The 15,188-nt window shown below is 39.0% G+C and overlaps 4 protein-coding genes across 5 annotated transcripts; all 4 read right to left on the reverse strand.

Annotated features, from left to right (window-relative positions):
- Positions 1-721: 721 nt before the first annotated feature.
- On the reverse strand, positions 722-1,751 carry LOC114763677 (trace amine-associated receptor 13c-like). Its single transcript, XM_028953437.1, has one exon. The coding sequence runs from the start codon at positions 1,709-1,711 to the stop codon at positions 722-724; it is 990 nt and encodes a 329-aa protein (XP_028809270.1). The 5' UTR covers positions 1,712-1,751.
- A 689-nt stretch (positions 1,752-2,440) lies between these two features.
- Positions 2,441-8,181, reverse strand: stx7l (syntaxin 7-like). 2 transcript variants are annotated; one of them, XM_028953503.1, is made up of 10 exons: positions 7,288-8,018; positions 7,079-7,194; positions 6,936-7,005; positions 6,565-6,655; positions 5,087-5,224; positions 4,692-4,738; positions 4,169-4,259; positions 3,809-3,881; positions 3,625-3,707; positions 2,441-3,479 (listed from the first exon to the last, which is right to left on the reverse strand). In XM_028953503.1, exons 1-10 carry the CDS (start codon positions 7,329-7,331, stop codon positions 3,384-3,386), a joined length of 849 nt encoding a protein of 282 aa, XP_028809336.1. In that variant the 5' UTR covers positions 7,332-8,018; the 3' UTR covers positions 2,441-3,383. The 2 variants fall into 2 exon arrangements, with proteins under 2 accessions (XP_028809336.1, XP_028809337.1); XM_028953504.1 differs by lacking the exon at positions 7,288-8,018 and adding an exon at positions 8,025-8,181 and having other exon boundaries at positions 3,384-3,479.
- A 1,673-nt stretch (positions 8,182-9,854) lies between these two features.
- LOC114763678 (trace amine-associated receptor 13c-like) lies at positions 9,855-10,886 on the reverse strand. The gene has a single exon (XM_028953438.1). It carries the CDS (start codon positions 10,884-10,886, stop codon positions 9,855-9,857), a length of 1,032 nt encoding a protein of 343 aa, XP_028809271.1.
- Positions 10,887-12,413: 1,527 nt separating this feature from the next.
- On the reverse strand, positions 12,414-13,554 carry LOC114763746 (trace amine-associated receptor 13c-like). The gene has a single exon (XM_028953499.1). The coding sequence runs from the start codon at positions 13,507-13,509 to the stop codon at positions 12,472-12,474; it is 1,038 nt and encodes a 345-aa protein (XP_028809332.1). The 5' UTR covers positions 13,510-13,554; the 3' UTR covers positions 12,414-12,471.
- Between the last annotated feature and the right edge of the window lie 1,634 nt (positions 13,555-15,188).

The following is a 15,188-nucleotide window of genomic DNA, read 5'->3' on the forward strand; positions in this document are numbered from 1 at the left end:
TATAAAAATATTATACTTATTCTAAAACAATTTAAATGTATTTTTTGCATTATTACTGTATAATCTATTCATTATATTGATAATAGAAAAAATCTTTAGAAAATTTTATCCTTACACATTAATAAAAGCCACACATAAGCACTGTTGCAAGAATCTGCATATACACTCAACATGGCACTGGCACATTCATTTGCTTAAGTACACTAATAACAAAACCTCTGAAAATTATAAGTAAAAAAAAGTAATAAAAAACATGTAAGAAAAGGATTTAGTAACTTGAAAAGCATGTTGTAAGTCGCTCTGGATAAGGCCGTCTGCCAATTGCCGTAAAGGTAAATCAGTAATTCATAGCAAATAATTGTACGCTGTTCACCAAAGACATCGGCATTACACATTATCGTTAAGCACATAGTAAAAAATTATTTTTCAAAAACACAAATGATCTATTGCAAAAAAAAACCCAACACAATCTTTTTAATTTTTAACAATGATACAGAAATGATCAGTTTAAAAAATTTAGCAAGTGATTTTTCCAGATATGCTTTACATTGCCATATTGCTACAGAATACAAATCTGAATAATGAAACAGTTTTCTGCAATTTTCTGAAATAATTCAGCAGAAAGAATTCAGCCAGTCATATTTCTAGCTAGGCTACACCTTACCCTGCATGCTACAAAATGCCTGGAGACATGGCTGCAAATATTTTCCAGTGAAAGGATTTAGGGGTGTTTCAGTTTAATCAGTGACGAGTTTGAACTGAAAATTCTCAGCGTTACTATCATTTTTATGCTTTTCTTAAACCATGGATAAAATAACGCATAAATGATTGGATTGATTGATGAATTGAGGTACAACAACGACAAAACGTAATTTAGCATGTTGTTGAAAAGCTGGCTGCTTACATTTTTGGACAGGAAGCTAGTAATGTAGCACGGTATCATGCATATTAAAAAGACGCCTACAAGAACACACAGGACTTTAGCTGCCTTCCTCTCAGACTTTGCACTGTCCTTTTTATTCGGAACCCTCTCGTCCTTTTGACTGTTGATGGCGCTTGTGTGTTTCTTTACAATTGCAAAGATCTTGATGTAAATTATTATTATAGTAGAGCATGGGAACACAAAGACCACCACAAAATCGATTATGCACCACACTTCTCCTAGCGAAATACACTCCCCAGAGCAAGATTGGCATAAATCGGTGAGAATCCCATTACAGTAAAGAACCGTGATGTTGTAGAAAAAAGAAACGGCCCAGATCAGTGGTATCACAGTTATAATAGAGTTCAGCGAGACCCTTGTAGGGTAAAGTAATGGATCCACCAGAGCTATATAACGGTCTACTGCGATCAGAGTCACATTATAAACCGACACAGTTGGAATGTAGAAGGTAAAAAAACTGTACAGCTTGCAGGCGGTCATTCCGAAATACCAAAAGGATTCGATTAGCCAGACAAAGTGGAAAGGCATCACAAAGCCTCCGACCAGAGCATCAGACAGAGCCAGAGAAAGGATCAGAAGGTTGGTGGGCGTGTGGAGCTCCTTGAAGTGGCAGACAGATATGACAACGAGAAGGTTTCCCAATACAGTCACAAAGATCACCAGCACAACACATGAGTAAGATACAGTGTAGGACACCAAAGACAGCGTGCATGCACAAAGTACACAGTCAGTCTCATTATCTTCCGTCAGGCACACAGGTCCCCACATTCCTCAAAGACAACGAGAAGCGGTCGACTAAGAAGCTTGACCGTAGCCACGGGGCCAAGTGCAACATTGCCGCTTGATATTTCAATGCTCCGGCTACTGGTTGATCCACCCTCTTCTGACTTGACTTATGCATATGTATAAAGGTGGTGTCAGGTGTTTTAGTCTCTATTCTCTTCCCTTGTAAATTACGCCAGTGTTCCAGGCAACAGGTCATGTGTCAGGGAATTCTATTTACAGACGAACGTGGCAGTAGCTGCCAACTGTGAAAAAATGGGGATCCTATTAATGTTTTATAACTGCAGTGAAGGGCTGCAGATAGAGTGGCAAAAGAATGAGGTAAAAAAGCGGAATTTAGTGTGGATTTTGAAAGAACAACTTGGAAATAGAAAAGCACATAACATAAATATATTTTAAAAAATTTATATTGATGTACTGATGGATGAAGATTGATGCTAAGGACACTGAATTTGGCATTATCAAAATTGATTTTCTTACTGAACATGACGTTATGTAGAAGGTTGCACGTATTCACAAGGTGTTGCCTTGTTGTTCAAATGCTAAAGAAATGTTTTCCAGAATGTATATTTCCGAGACTAGAGTTTTCAAATCCAGGCCTTGTTTTCTGTTCCATCATTCCATGATCTTGAGAGCAGCCCTTTGAAGAACCATTATGTTAAAAAAAAGGAGATTATTTTGCAAGGCAAAATTGTTCAAAATGACTGGCAGTGGACAAAAAAAAACTTTTTTTATTGCATAATTGTTTTAACATGACAAATGCAAGTTTTAAGTTTTTACAGTAAACCACGAAACAAGTAATTATTCCTTCTTACTGAATCATTTTAGTGTCAAGAAAATGTCAAACTGATTTTCTATGGTGACAAACAAAACTTGAAAAATGAAAGAATGTGCCATTTTTATTCTTGCAGTAGATACATATTCCATTATGTTATTAAGTACACTTGGAGGTGTCACATGGACGACCTGTGAGCCTCAATTCCCATTGTTGGGCCAGAATTCCCATCCTGTCAATTTTAGAATCCTCTGATTGCCTGACCTGTGTCTTGTACTCACTGGTTACCATAATTGTGCCCACCTATGATTGCATGTGTAGTATTTTTTGTGTATTTTTTTGTTCCTTACTTTGTCTGCCTTTAGGTCTTTCCCCAGCAAAAGTGCATGTAATAAAACACAATTGCTGTGCAATTAAACACACAATGAATGGCTGATGATACTGAGCAATTTGGTAGTTTTTGGGGTCAGACACCTTTATTAGTGTGCCTTGCAAAAGTATGCACACCCCCTCACTTCTCTCATTTTATTAAAATATTTGAACAAGTATGAAAAAGTAATAACCTGTACAGTAATTAATGCAAATATCACAAGTCGTGAATCTTTTAGGTAAGGCCATTATGAATACATAATATGATATACTGTTACAATTATTGGCAATGTCAAATGATCATTTCTACATTTCTATCATTTCTCCTTCATTAGTTAATAACATCTCTAATTTACAGAAACAGCATGATTTACATGATTTTACATGATAAAACATACATGTCTCTTTAAATTGATGTTCTGGTAAAATGAATCTAGAGTGCTTGTGCTTATTTACACTATTTCATGTTTGAAAATGCAGACATCTTGAAAGAATCCAACTAATTACAAGGCCTTATGATTTTACTGAAGCGTAGATGATGACGCCAATGACAACCGCCAATATCACAAGTATAATGATGATGATGCAGAGTTTCTTGCGTGATTTTTGCTGGAAAGAGCAGAAGAAACATACATGTCAAATGCCCCTGCACACTGTTGATGTAACGTATGTAGTAATGCGCTAAGTAAGCATCATGCAGGTAATTCACCTTCTACAAACATCTGCCAATGCTGCATAATGAAGGCATAATTACCTGATAATTTGCTGCTCTTTCTAGCTGTTGGGTGGCAGACTGTACACTGACATCTGCGTTTTCAACATTGGCCTCTATGCTGTCTAAGAAAGCACAAAAGAATGTATGTTTCTATTAATTTAAAATGATACGTGTCTTAATGCATTCAATTTCTTAAGAAGTAGTGAAATCTTAGAATACTTACCAATCATATCTCCTTGCTCATGGATCATCATGCCTAAGTCTTTAAAGATTTCATTGATACCTGAAATGTCTGACTAAAAAAAACATGGCAAGGCAATTAGGAATGCTTTGGATTTTATTGATCCTATTGTCTGGTTTTGGTGTGCTGTAAAGAATCTGAATTTGTTCTTTTTTTTAACACCAATTTCAATATAAAAAAGTTCTAATTGCGTCAAACAGGTAATTTATGCCCATTAAGTTGGCTTTTAAGCAGTATTCAAATAGAAGGCCTAGTGTGAAGAATTGTGTCAAATGCACAATGCCTTTGTTACATAATGCTAGATAAAGACTCACACTGAGCCCACTTTAGTCTGGACCTCACCTCCAGCTGTCTGATGGACCTCTCCCTCTCTTGGATGAGCTGCAGGTCCCCTTCAACAAAGGCCTCTTCTTGTGCCTGTGGCTGCACTTGGCTGTAAAGATTTTTTTTTTTTTTTTTTTTAATAACGATGACTTGAATCGCAGGTGCTGATAAATTCACTGGAATGATTTGACAGTCTGAGAGTGACTTTCTTATATAATGCTCTGCATGCACACAGAGAAATACATTTTCCCTTATGGATTTACTATTTGCCTTATAAGGCTAATATTTACTTCACAAAGAGTTTAAATATTCCCGCTACACCTAAAGTTTAGCCTATAACAGCCTATAAGGTAAGGCAAGCTCCAAATGATATACATTTTATTCCAAGACCTCATTTTACCTGACCACAAGTCATTCCAACAGAAGATGTTCTACTTAAACAGAGGCTCATAAAACAGTGCATGTTAAACCTCAACAGCATGGTAAGCCCTAATTAGTGAGTATAACAGAATATATTTTGTATTAAGTAAATTTTCTGAACCTTTCAAAGGGAGAAGCGATTCCTCCAAAGTTGTCATCAGGCCCACTCTGTCAAAAAACAACACGTAAAAACGGGCTCCTAAAGCAACAACAGAATCAATCTAGCTTTGTCCATAAATTATCCATGGCTTCAATAATTTTGAGCAAATTTGAAATTGTCCAAAAGATCGTCCAATTCGTTTAGGTTATTACAGTAAAGAAAATTCATTTATTACTTGAACAGTCAGTAAATCAGTGGAGCAAACCGGCATACTCATTATGTCTGATGAATATGAATTAAAAACAATATGCTCGGCCTCAGAATGCAGCCCCTCCCCCCACAATGTCCTCTTTACAAGCCACATAAAGAGAAATGAAAGTGAACCAGCGCAAACAAATTCTGCCTTCTGTACGTACTGATAAACTGGAGCTGGCGCGGACTCTGGCCACAAAGTCCTTCTCCTTCTGCGTGGCCTGCCTCTGAATCTTCTGGAACACAACCAGTGCGCTGGAGAAATCGTTAACCAGTCGGTCTCTCTGGAGCTTCAGTTGGCGCTGGGTGAGATAGGTCAGATGGGTGAAGACTTTTCAGTGCTAACTGTGTGCAACTTGTAAGCTGTAATTGAGGATGTCAATTTATATAAATTTAATGTAAATATTTCCTATTGTCATCGTGAATTGGGTATTTGTTGCGATCGGTCGACTCAACCAGCTAGCCCACAAAGTTTAGAGACCTACTATCTTATTACCATCATCCTTTTGCTCAGATCAGGGTTTCTGCAGGTTTATTGAAACAAATTTTAGAGCTGTGCGACTCGAGGAGGGGAAAAAAATTATTATAAAATAAATCAAATTGCTTGCCTATCAATAAAATCACTGCAAATGCTATTTTACCCATACTGCAGCTTAATAAAAATAAATACGATTTTTTAAGAAAGATGTACTACATATAGTAGTATATAGGAACTGATTAGGGCTGCAACAACGAATCGACTGAATCGATAAAAATCGATTAGTAAAAGAGTTGGCAACAAATTTCCTAATCGATTCGTTATGTTGCGCGACGCGGAGACATTTGATTATTAAAAAAACTTTATTTGAGCGCGGAGTGAACACACTCGGACTCTCTCGCGCACAGATGCTAGCAGAGTTTGCCGCCTCATAGACAGCGCAGAGCAAAAATTTAAAAAACGAGCGGAGGTAGAGGACAGATACATGGCGGAGGCAGAGAAATCTGCGCGAAAATATGCAAAAGCGACATGGCACGGCACGGGAGCACCACGGCAATGATCCAGCACCTGAAACGCAAACATGTTGGAGTGTTTGAAGAGGAAGAAGGGAGTTCAGCAGTAGGGTAAGTCGCTACAAAATCCTACTTTTGTTCCGTTTTGAAGTGAGGAAAGTATTTTCTAGATTCCGATTTTATTTATCACATACACAACCATTAAAGGAAACCACATGCATCAAAATGAATTTTTTTCCAAAGTCTGACCGTAAAAAAAAAAAAAAAAGTATTGGTGCAATACCAACAAGACTCTTCATATTCACAGTTTACAGTTTTTGATACAGAGTTTACTAGTTGCGTTTCATCAACAAACCATGAAATCCTGATCTACACAAGTGTACTAGGGCAGGCTATTTGTGCAACGCAGCAATGACAACGCTCCACTGTTATGTTGAAACCAACTGTCACTGAAAATTACAACACAAATTACAACACTCTACTAGACTCAATCAACTCTGGGCCAGAACTGGATACTGCACACTGTACACTGTTGTCTTTTTTATGAAATTACAAAATGAAAGCGTGATCTGTGTGTAAACAGGTTTGGGTTACTTTGTACACTTAAGCACTTCAGCCAGAAGAAAAAAAAGGTAATATATTTGGTACATACCTGTTCAGTTATTGCTGGTAAGGATCCAAATTCTTTCACAAACTTGTCTGTTTCTTTTGCAAGATGGTTCACATATTGCTGTTTTTGCTGTCTGTATATATATATATATATAAAAATACTTCAGAAGGATATTTGACTTGACATTTAAATAAAAAAATAAAAATAAAAAAAAAAACCACATAAAACTTAACCCAAAATGCCAAAAAATCACTAAATTCAAATGACTGCATGTTAGGAAGAATAAGCCAGGACAGATACGTAATGTAAACGCCAGGTGTAGCATTTTTATTATTACACTAAAACTTAATTCCAAGCACACACACCAAAATTTCAGTTTTATTCGCTTAATTTGCATTTTAAAGACATCTCACAGTGTCTGCCTCAGATCGGTGCTGTCCTGCGGGGTTCCGAGTTGATTAACGATCCTCTGTATTTCAGAAGCTGGTAGAAATAACGTCACGTTACTTGTTTTTGTCAAAACAAAGCCGTACTGTACTCCCGTAATTTCCCTTACTTTGCTGCGTGATCTTCTGTATGTTGGAGCCGATCGTCTGTGCGAGCAGATTTGGATCCTTGGGCACTCCGGTGTGATAAGCCATGGCAGAGCATCGAGCGGCCCGTGCCCAAACCCTGAAACGCAACACGTTACAAACATTTCCACCAAGAGAGAGTTCGTGAACAGGTCGGAGGCAGCAGCCCAGCGTTAAAGCACCCAACACTCACAATAATACTGCCAGCAAATGGCCATACCACTTCTTCTGAGGCATGTGCTAATCCTCCACCTTCTGGATGAACACAGGCCACGACGGTAAAGGTCCTTCTAAATGCATTATCCATAAAGTGGCGGTCTGAGCAGTCATTTAGAAATTACGACACGGTGTTGTGTCTTTTTTTTTTTTTTTTAAACGCCACGCTCAAACTCAAGAGCAGGGAAGGGCGATCCCCGGCAGCAACAAGGTTTTGTCGGGCGTCAAAGCGGCAGGGGACGTGGGTGACATTGTCGCGGTTTTCGACGCCAGCAGTATCTTGGTTGAGGAGCTGCGGCCTGCACTGCAGCTCCAGTGCTGGAATCTCGGCGCAACGTTTCTTCCACTCACATGTAAGGCATTTGGCGACTTACGACGTGCTTCCATGTTACCACGTCGTTCCATAACGCGAAAAATGCGGAAATGCGCACGACGCGGGTTAATGGTTCACTGCTCAGCTGCTATCGTCGCTATTCGTCTTTTACTCCTATTTTATATCATTCTAACCATTACCCTGTCCTGCTAAACTTTTATCATTTCCAGCATTTTTTTTTTTTTTTGCGAAAGTTACGAGCGTCCAGAAATATTTCAACCCTGACGGGGAAATGGCAGCGCACGTCAGGAATTTCTTTATCGTTGTTATAACTTATTATTCACGCCATTTGTTAAACGTTCCCGGAGTTGACGCGAGTGTCGCGCTGCGCGTATATTTACCTGGCGACTTTGGGGGGGGTATAAAAAGAGCAGAAAGTCTGCGGCGAGGTCTGCTGGTTTCCTGATTTGAGTCACATCCCACGTCACATGATCACAGCCCGGCGCGCGCCCGTGGGCGCGACTGCGCGCGGCCGCGTCTCGGCCGCAGGAGGTCAGGAGGTCAAACGTTGGCGTCTGGCGGCGGGATTTTGCAAATCTGATTAATATGCAGCGGATTCTGCAACCTAACTATGCCCGTACGTATTTGTGCAAATTGTATCTTGATTAAAACCACCAGATCGCATGACATTAATAGATTTTTTGCATTACAATGTGCTTAAAAAATTCAGTATTTCTATGGGAATTACTAATATGTGTACATGTGACTTCCTTTGACACCACCATGTGGCATGATTGACATGATTTATTAGATATTAATAAAAACAAGAAGATAATTGATGGATTTGATTAATTTTCCCCTCATGTAAACAGTAGTGAAAGTGAAGTGATTGTCATTGTGAAACAATGCAGCACAGCACACGGTGACACATTGAAACGTGTCCTCTGCTTTGAACCATCACCCTTGGTGAGCAGTGGGCAGCCATGACAGGCGCCCGGGGAGCAGTGTGTGGGGACGGTGCTTTGCTCAGTGGCACCTTGGCGGCACGGGATTTTGAACGGCAACCTTCTGATTTTGGGGCTGCTTCCTAAACTGCTAGGCTGCCCCAATGTTTGTATACAGTTTATATACAGTCCCTTATTCAAATAGTGGGTGTATTCCACCTCATTCTTTTTCCAATTAAAGTGCATGATGAACAGTCTCTATTGCAGATGAACATTTGTAGTGTAAATCCTGTGTCAGGAGTTCTTGGGCACCCCTGGATGAAGGCCTTTGTTACAAAAGTTTAAAGTAGTTCTGTATTACTGTATTATTTTGTGTATTAAAACATTTAATCTTCAGAGGACCTAAGAACTTAAAGAGAACACTGAGTACATTGAGCATGTTAGTATGTTGCACACATTACTGGCCTGAACTGCTAATCCTACAAGAAATGTATTAGTTGGCTTTTTAACCATATCCCACCTCCCTGTTTCAAAATATTTTTAAACGATTGACATCTACTCTAACGGAATTGTTACACTGCAAAAGTTCATCAACACAACGCAGTTCTGAACAGATTTGATGAATAAGGATGCTTTATAGTCATGCTTGAAAGAAAATGAAATGCTCTGTATAAAGCTGTAAAAAAGGCAGAAAATTATATATACAGTACAGGCCAAAAGTTTGGACACACCTTCTCTTTATTGTTTTCTTTATTTTCATGACCATTTACGTTGGTAGATTCTCACTGAAGGCATCAAAACTATGAATGAACACATGTGGAGTTATGTACTTAACGAAAAAAAAGGTGAAATTAAAACACATTGAATGAGAAGGTGTGTCCAAAGTTTTTTTAACCTGTACTGTATATTATAACACAAATATGATAACAAGGTGGGTCAGAATGGTATAAAGTGCAACAGACAGTGCTTCCTGCAGCTCAGACAGGTGCTCAAACCAGGGGCTTTTTGTGGTTGTAGTCAGGTCATTTTTATTTAGGTTAAGTTGTCTAATGTAATATTTGAATTCGTGTGACATAATAAGGTCTACAATTCAGTTACATTCGTGACTGAAGATTGCATCTTCTGACACAATATCTGACAAAAAAAAAGAAGCACAAGACATTGCAAATGTCTTAAAATCTGTATTAACTGTTCATACTGCTTTCCGTAGATGGTTGGTGTACAGTGTTCAAATATGACTGAACATTTTAAAACAGTGTAATAAAAAATGTAGTTAACAGAACAACACTAAGAGGGGAGTATTTTCAGATTAGATGAGTGTGCACTGAAAATTTTTAATGTGACCATAAGATGAAGAGATTTTCTGAACCATGGATAATAGAGGCCATATATAATAGGATTAAAAGTGGAATTAAAGTAACCCAGCCAGACAAATACTTCAAGGAGAAAGGCAGGGGTGGCAAAATTAATGAAAGGGTCGATTGCAGAATTCGTACAATAAGGTGTCCAGCAAAGAATAAAAACGCCAACAACAATTCCCAGGGTCTTTGCTGCTTTCCGCTCCGAGCTTTGGGACACCGTGTTTGATGCATTTAGTTGCATGCGGTTCTTGGCTTCTCCAATTTTTCTGGCGTGTCCCTTTGCCACAAAAAATATCTTGGCATACAAGCCCGTCATAATAGAGCACGGCAGGAAAAAGGACAGTCCTGTGTCTAGTGCGCCCCACACAGCGTTGAACAGGAGATTGCAGCTGCCCACGCAGTATGTGGACTGGAGCTTCTCCTTCAGCCCACTTTCAATCGCCTTGGAGTAGACCAGCCCGTAACCATAAAAAGCAGCCATGGACCAGCTTATCGCGATCATCAGCCAGGCCGTCCGTATGGTCACTCTAGTTGGGTATTTCAGCGGGTTGCAGATTGCCTGATACCGATCTATGGCTATGAAGATCAGGTGGTAAATTGAGGCGGACGTGAGAAACAAATCCACGCCGGAGTGCAGGGTACAGAAGAAATCCCCAAAATACCAGCACCCTTCCACGGTTCTCACGCAGCTGAAGGGCATGATCAACATGCCGAGCAGCAAGTCCGCGACTCCCAGTGACATCACGAGCATATTGGTTGGAGTGTGAAGCTGTTTAAAGTGCATTATTGACACAATAACGACCAGGTTACCTAAAACGGTCACTGTTATTCCAGACAAAATCACAATGTACCACACAATTTTCTCAGGTTTGCTATAAATGCCTTTAAAACAAGAGAGATTAGATTCAGGATAGCAAAACTGATCCCCATCAGTTCGGATATAACCATCCAGCTCCATTGCCACCTATTTCTGTTGCATTTTCATTAAAGTAAAGGGTAATGATGATACTCCAGTCCAAGGTAAGCTTGATTTGCTCCTTTGTGCTTCTTTTGTTTTAAGATTGTCAGGTGACAGAAGTGTGCATCACTATTTTTATGAACACCAGAAGATCACATGTTCAGGGAAAGGGTATGAAAGTGATGACACGCACTAGGAGAGTGGGGTGGGGGGTGGAGTCATAAATGTTCATATTCATCCTGCATGTTCAAAGGCAAACAAATTATGGATTTAAACCAATCTATAGAAACATCATTGTACTGGAAACATAAACTTCAATTTGAATTTAATGCAAAATTTGCATGCACTCCCCAAGCTGGTAGCTTAAAGCCTTCATTGGTGACAAAGAAATAAGATGCATTAAAATCTCTTTTCTTGCTGGGAGGGGCTGACTGCCTATGTCACGCCGACAGTGAATGATGTTTCTTGGTTCACCGATCTGTTCAAGAAAGGAACTTATTTCAGTAAAATAGTCAGTTAGTAAATTATTGTAAGGACCTTTTGCTGTTCACCTTAGTGGGACTTAAGAACTTTTGATCTCATTCTGTAATAAAAAATAAGCAAAAATTTGGCATTTTACATTTTTAAAAAGTTCTAAACAACCTACCTAATAGCAAAAACAAGTGGCCATCACAATGCATTGGGATTCATTTTTACTGGAATCAAATAAATTTCAAACGTTTCAATTTGTCTCAATTTAGTGTAATCAGTATAGTAACACATAGGCTACTGTTTAAAACTTCTTTCATGAAAGAAATAAAAGAAAAAATGTGTTGGAATAGAAAAATGGATAAAAAGAATTAATGATGTAGTCAGACCCAAATCTATAGATGTGCTAGATATGATACTAGAATGAATTGGGCCTGTTTAATTGGAATTTTTTATTCTGTCCAACTGTTTTCAGCACTAAACTAATTTTCTAAAGGGACAGACTTGGGTTAATAAACATGGCATCCAGACCCAAGACTAATATATGCTGAATCAAGATTAAAATAAATGTACATGCATGCAGATTTCCAGAAACCAGAGTCTTTTACAACATGAACAATGCATGGAGTTTAGTGTTTATAGTGCAAGTGAGAGACTGTGTTTAACCATTTTGAACAAGTTCAGGATGCTTTATTGTCATTCCAACATGAAAGGAATAAAAAAAAAAATATTAATACAACAAAGTATAAAGGCAAGATGGCATAAAGGCAAAGTGGCCCACTGGGCCTAATGCACAGCAGTACCTAATGTGAATATAATTATAGCTGCAAGCAGAGCAGGGGGAAGCTGTTGATGTCCATCAACGACCAGCAATGAGGATATGTTCAAATAAGATTTTTTTTTTTTTTTCATTTTATGCTAATACAAACCTTTCCTAAACACCATTAATGAGTTACAATTATTTATGACCGTCAAATATTTGTGCTCATACACACAAAGAAGGCATAAAAAGTGTGTTTCTACTTTAATTGCACTCAAATAATATTGTATATTGCATCTTTATTATAAGAGCTGACGAAGCTTTTTTTCCTTAAACTTCACTTTTCCTGCTTCCTGTTTAGGATGAGATTATATTTAATTTAGATGAATGTGCATTGAATATTTTGAAAGTGACCATAAGGTGGAGAGATTTTCTGAACCATGGATAGAAGAGACCGTAAATAATTGGATTTAATGTTGAATTAAAATATCCCAGCCAGACAAATGTGTCAAAGACAACAGGAGGAGTGCCAAAATCTGTAAAAGGATCAATTACAGAATTTGTACAGAAAGGCATCCAGCAAAGAATAAAAGCACCAACTACAATTCCAAGAGTTTTTGCCGCTTTACGTTCTGAACTCTGGGACAATGTCCCCGACCCATTTAATTGTAGGTTGTGTTTGGCCTCTCCAATTTTCTTAACATGTCCTTTTGCCACCAGAAATATTTTGGCATACAAGCCGATCATAACAGAGCAGGGCAGAAAAAAGGTTAATGAAGTGTCCAGCACCCCAAACACCTCATTGAACATAAGGTTGCAACTACCCAAACAGTACACTGACTGGAATGTTTCCTTAAGGTCTTTTTCATTCACCTTGGAGAAGACTAGTCCAAAACCATAGAGAGAAGCAAAAGTCCAGCTTATTGCAATCATGAGCCAAGCTGTGCGTATGGTGACTCTCGTCGTATACAGAAGTGGACTGCAAATTGCCTGATATCGATCTATGGCAATAAAGATCAGGTGGTAGATTGAAGCAGACGTGAGGAACATGTCAAAGCCCGAATGAAGGGAGCAAAATCCCTCTCCTAGGTACCAGCATCCTTCCACAGTTCTCACAGTGCTGAAGGGCATGACCAGCAACCCCAGCAGCAAGTCTGCAACACCCAGCGACATCACAAGCATGTTTGTTGGAGTGTGAAGTTTCTTAAAATGCATTATTGACACAATTACAACCAGGTTACCGAAAATTGTCACAGTAGTTCCAGTAAAAAACATGATGTACAGGGCTACTTTCAGCCCATGACCATAAATGCTTTTAGCACACGAGCTATTAGATTCAGGATAGCAAAACTGATCCCCATCAGTTCTGATAAAATCCTCCAGTCCCATTGTCATCTATTTTTGTTGCATTGTCATTAAAGCAAAGACCAAAAAAAATTATCCATTCCAAGGCAACTTGCTGAATATTGAAGCTCTTGTCAAATGACAGTTTGAACCAGAGTGTCCATCTTTATATTGATGAATGCCAGAAGATCACATGTTTGGGGAAAAGGGTAGTCCTACTCTAACGACATTCACAGATTAATAATGAGTGGGGTGGGGTGGAGGAAGATATGTCATAACTCCTGCCTTCATGAAATCACATTATTAATCACTGCTGCCAGTGTATTAAGACATCAAGAATATTGCTACCAGATTCACACTGATTGCTGTTCTCTGCTCTACGACCAAGAATTCAGATTTTTGTTGGACTGGACATGAAATGTATTTACAGCTAAATAAGCGGGGATCCCTATGTATATGTCAATACTTTAATGTTAATCAGTTAATAATTTGTTTTAAATGCAATTGTAGCGCATTAGTCTAATGCTAGCTGTAGACAATTAAAGATGCAAATTTTAACAAGACGTCTGGGACATAACAACGTGAGAGGGCCTTGGCCTTGGCATTTTTCATACCTGGCTGGTAGGACAGGTTGTTGGTGATCACCATGAACAGGTGCTCCGCCCTCTCCAACCAATGCTTCCAGGGCCAGCTCTTCGGTGGGGGAGTCCCAACGCAGTCAGGGGAACCTCAGGAGCTGTTGTAGCTAGCACACCATCATTGGGATAAGCCAGCCCAAGACCTCTGTCACCTTGGTTGGGTCCATAGTGGTCCCCTGGGGCGAGAGTAAACATTTGTCTCGCCATGGCTCAAAGTGTGGTACTGAGTAAGGGGCCTGGCTTGGCAAGGGACATGGTAGTTGGCAAGGGATGTGGTCATGGTAGTTGGCAAGGGTGTTGTTTGGCTGGAGGAGTGGCACTGAGCAGGGGTATGGCTTGGTTGGAAGTATGGTACTGTGGCTTGGCTGTGGGTTGTGGGAACTGCCGTGTGTTGCTCAGGTACTGGGGGCCATCCAACACCAAGGTGCCGTCCTTCCAATGGACCTATGGGTTGTGGAGACTCATCCAGGGGTAGCCCAGAATCATGAGGTCTTAGGGTGCACAATCGTCCACAATCAACTTTATTGATGAAACACAAGGAATGTACAAAGAATTCATTTTACTATGTCTGTAGACCGTATGTCTAAACTGTAACCGTATGTCTAAATAGTTAATAATCAGCCCTACACATTATGATGTAAAGTTCATATATTAGTCAGTGCAGAAAAAGTGTACATTTGATGTCCACTGATGTGGTGTAATATGTAACAAACAAACAAATGTGTGCCTATATAAAATGTCAAGTTTTTTCCAGTAAAAATGGGAGCCTTTTTTGTTATGGAAACATCAATTGAGGATACACTGTGCTGTAGAATCTTAAAAACCATAACTGTATGTAATGTGAACTCTAATTTTGTAATAATACACAGGGTTGCAGTGTTTGCTTAAATAATTTTATGATATTTTATAGCAGTAAATGTTGAATTAACAAAAGGCATTTTTGAAACATGGCATAATGCAGTTCTTTGACAGGTTACTTTGTTTATTCTCTGAAATTATGTGTAGACCATCATGTTCATCATTATTCTCTGTAAATGATTATGGATTAACAACAATGGTTTTGAAAAACGCTCAAATATCATGAAACCCCCA

Source organism: Denticeps clupeoides, chromosome 14 (assembly GCF_900700375.1).
Source record: "Denticeps clupeoides chromosome 14, fDenClu1.1, whole genome shotgun sequence".
In the NCBI taxonomy this organism is placed as follows: domain Eukaryota; kingdom Metazoa; phylum Chordata; class Actinopteri; order Clupeiformes; family Denticipitidae; genus Denticeps; species Denticeps clupeoides.

Bases quoted from the DNA above. Each gene is read 5' to 3' on its own strand.
- LOC114763677 (XM_028953437.1), bottom strand. From the start codon at position 1,711: ATGTGGGGACCTGTGTGCCTGACGGAAGATAATGAGACTGACTGTGTA.
- stx7l (XM_028953503.1), bottom strand. From the start codon at position 7,331: ATGCCTCAGAAGAAGTGGTATGGCCATTTGCTGGCAGTATTATT. The intron at 7,195-7,287 runs GTGAGTGTTGGG...GTTGCGTTTCAG, and splicing joins CATTTGCTGGCAGTATTATT to GGTTTGGGCACGGGCCGCTC. The intron at 4,739-5,086 runs GTACGTACAGAA...GTTTTTTGACAG, and splicing joins GCGCCAGCTCCAGTTTATCA to AGTGGGCCTGATGACAACTT.
- LOC114763678 (XM_028953438.1), bottom strand. From the start codon at position 10,886: ATGGAGCTGGATGGTTATATCCGAACTGATGGGGATCAGTTTTGCTAT.
- LOC114763746 (XM_028953499.1), bottom strand. From the start codon at position 13,509: ATGACAATGGGACTGGAGGATTTTATCAGAACTGATGGGGATCAGTTT.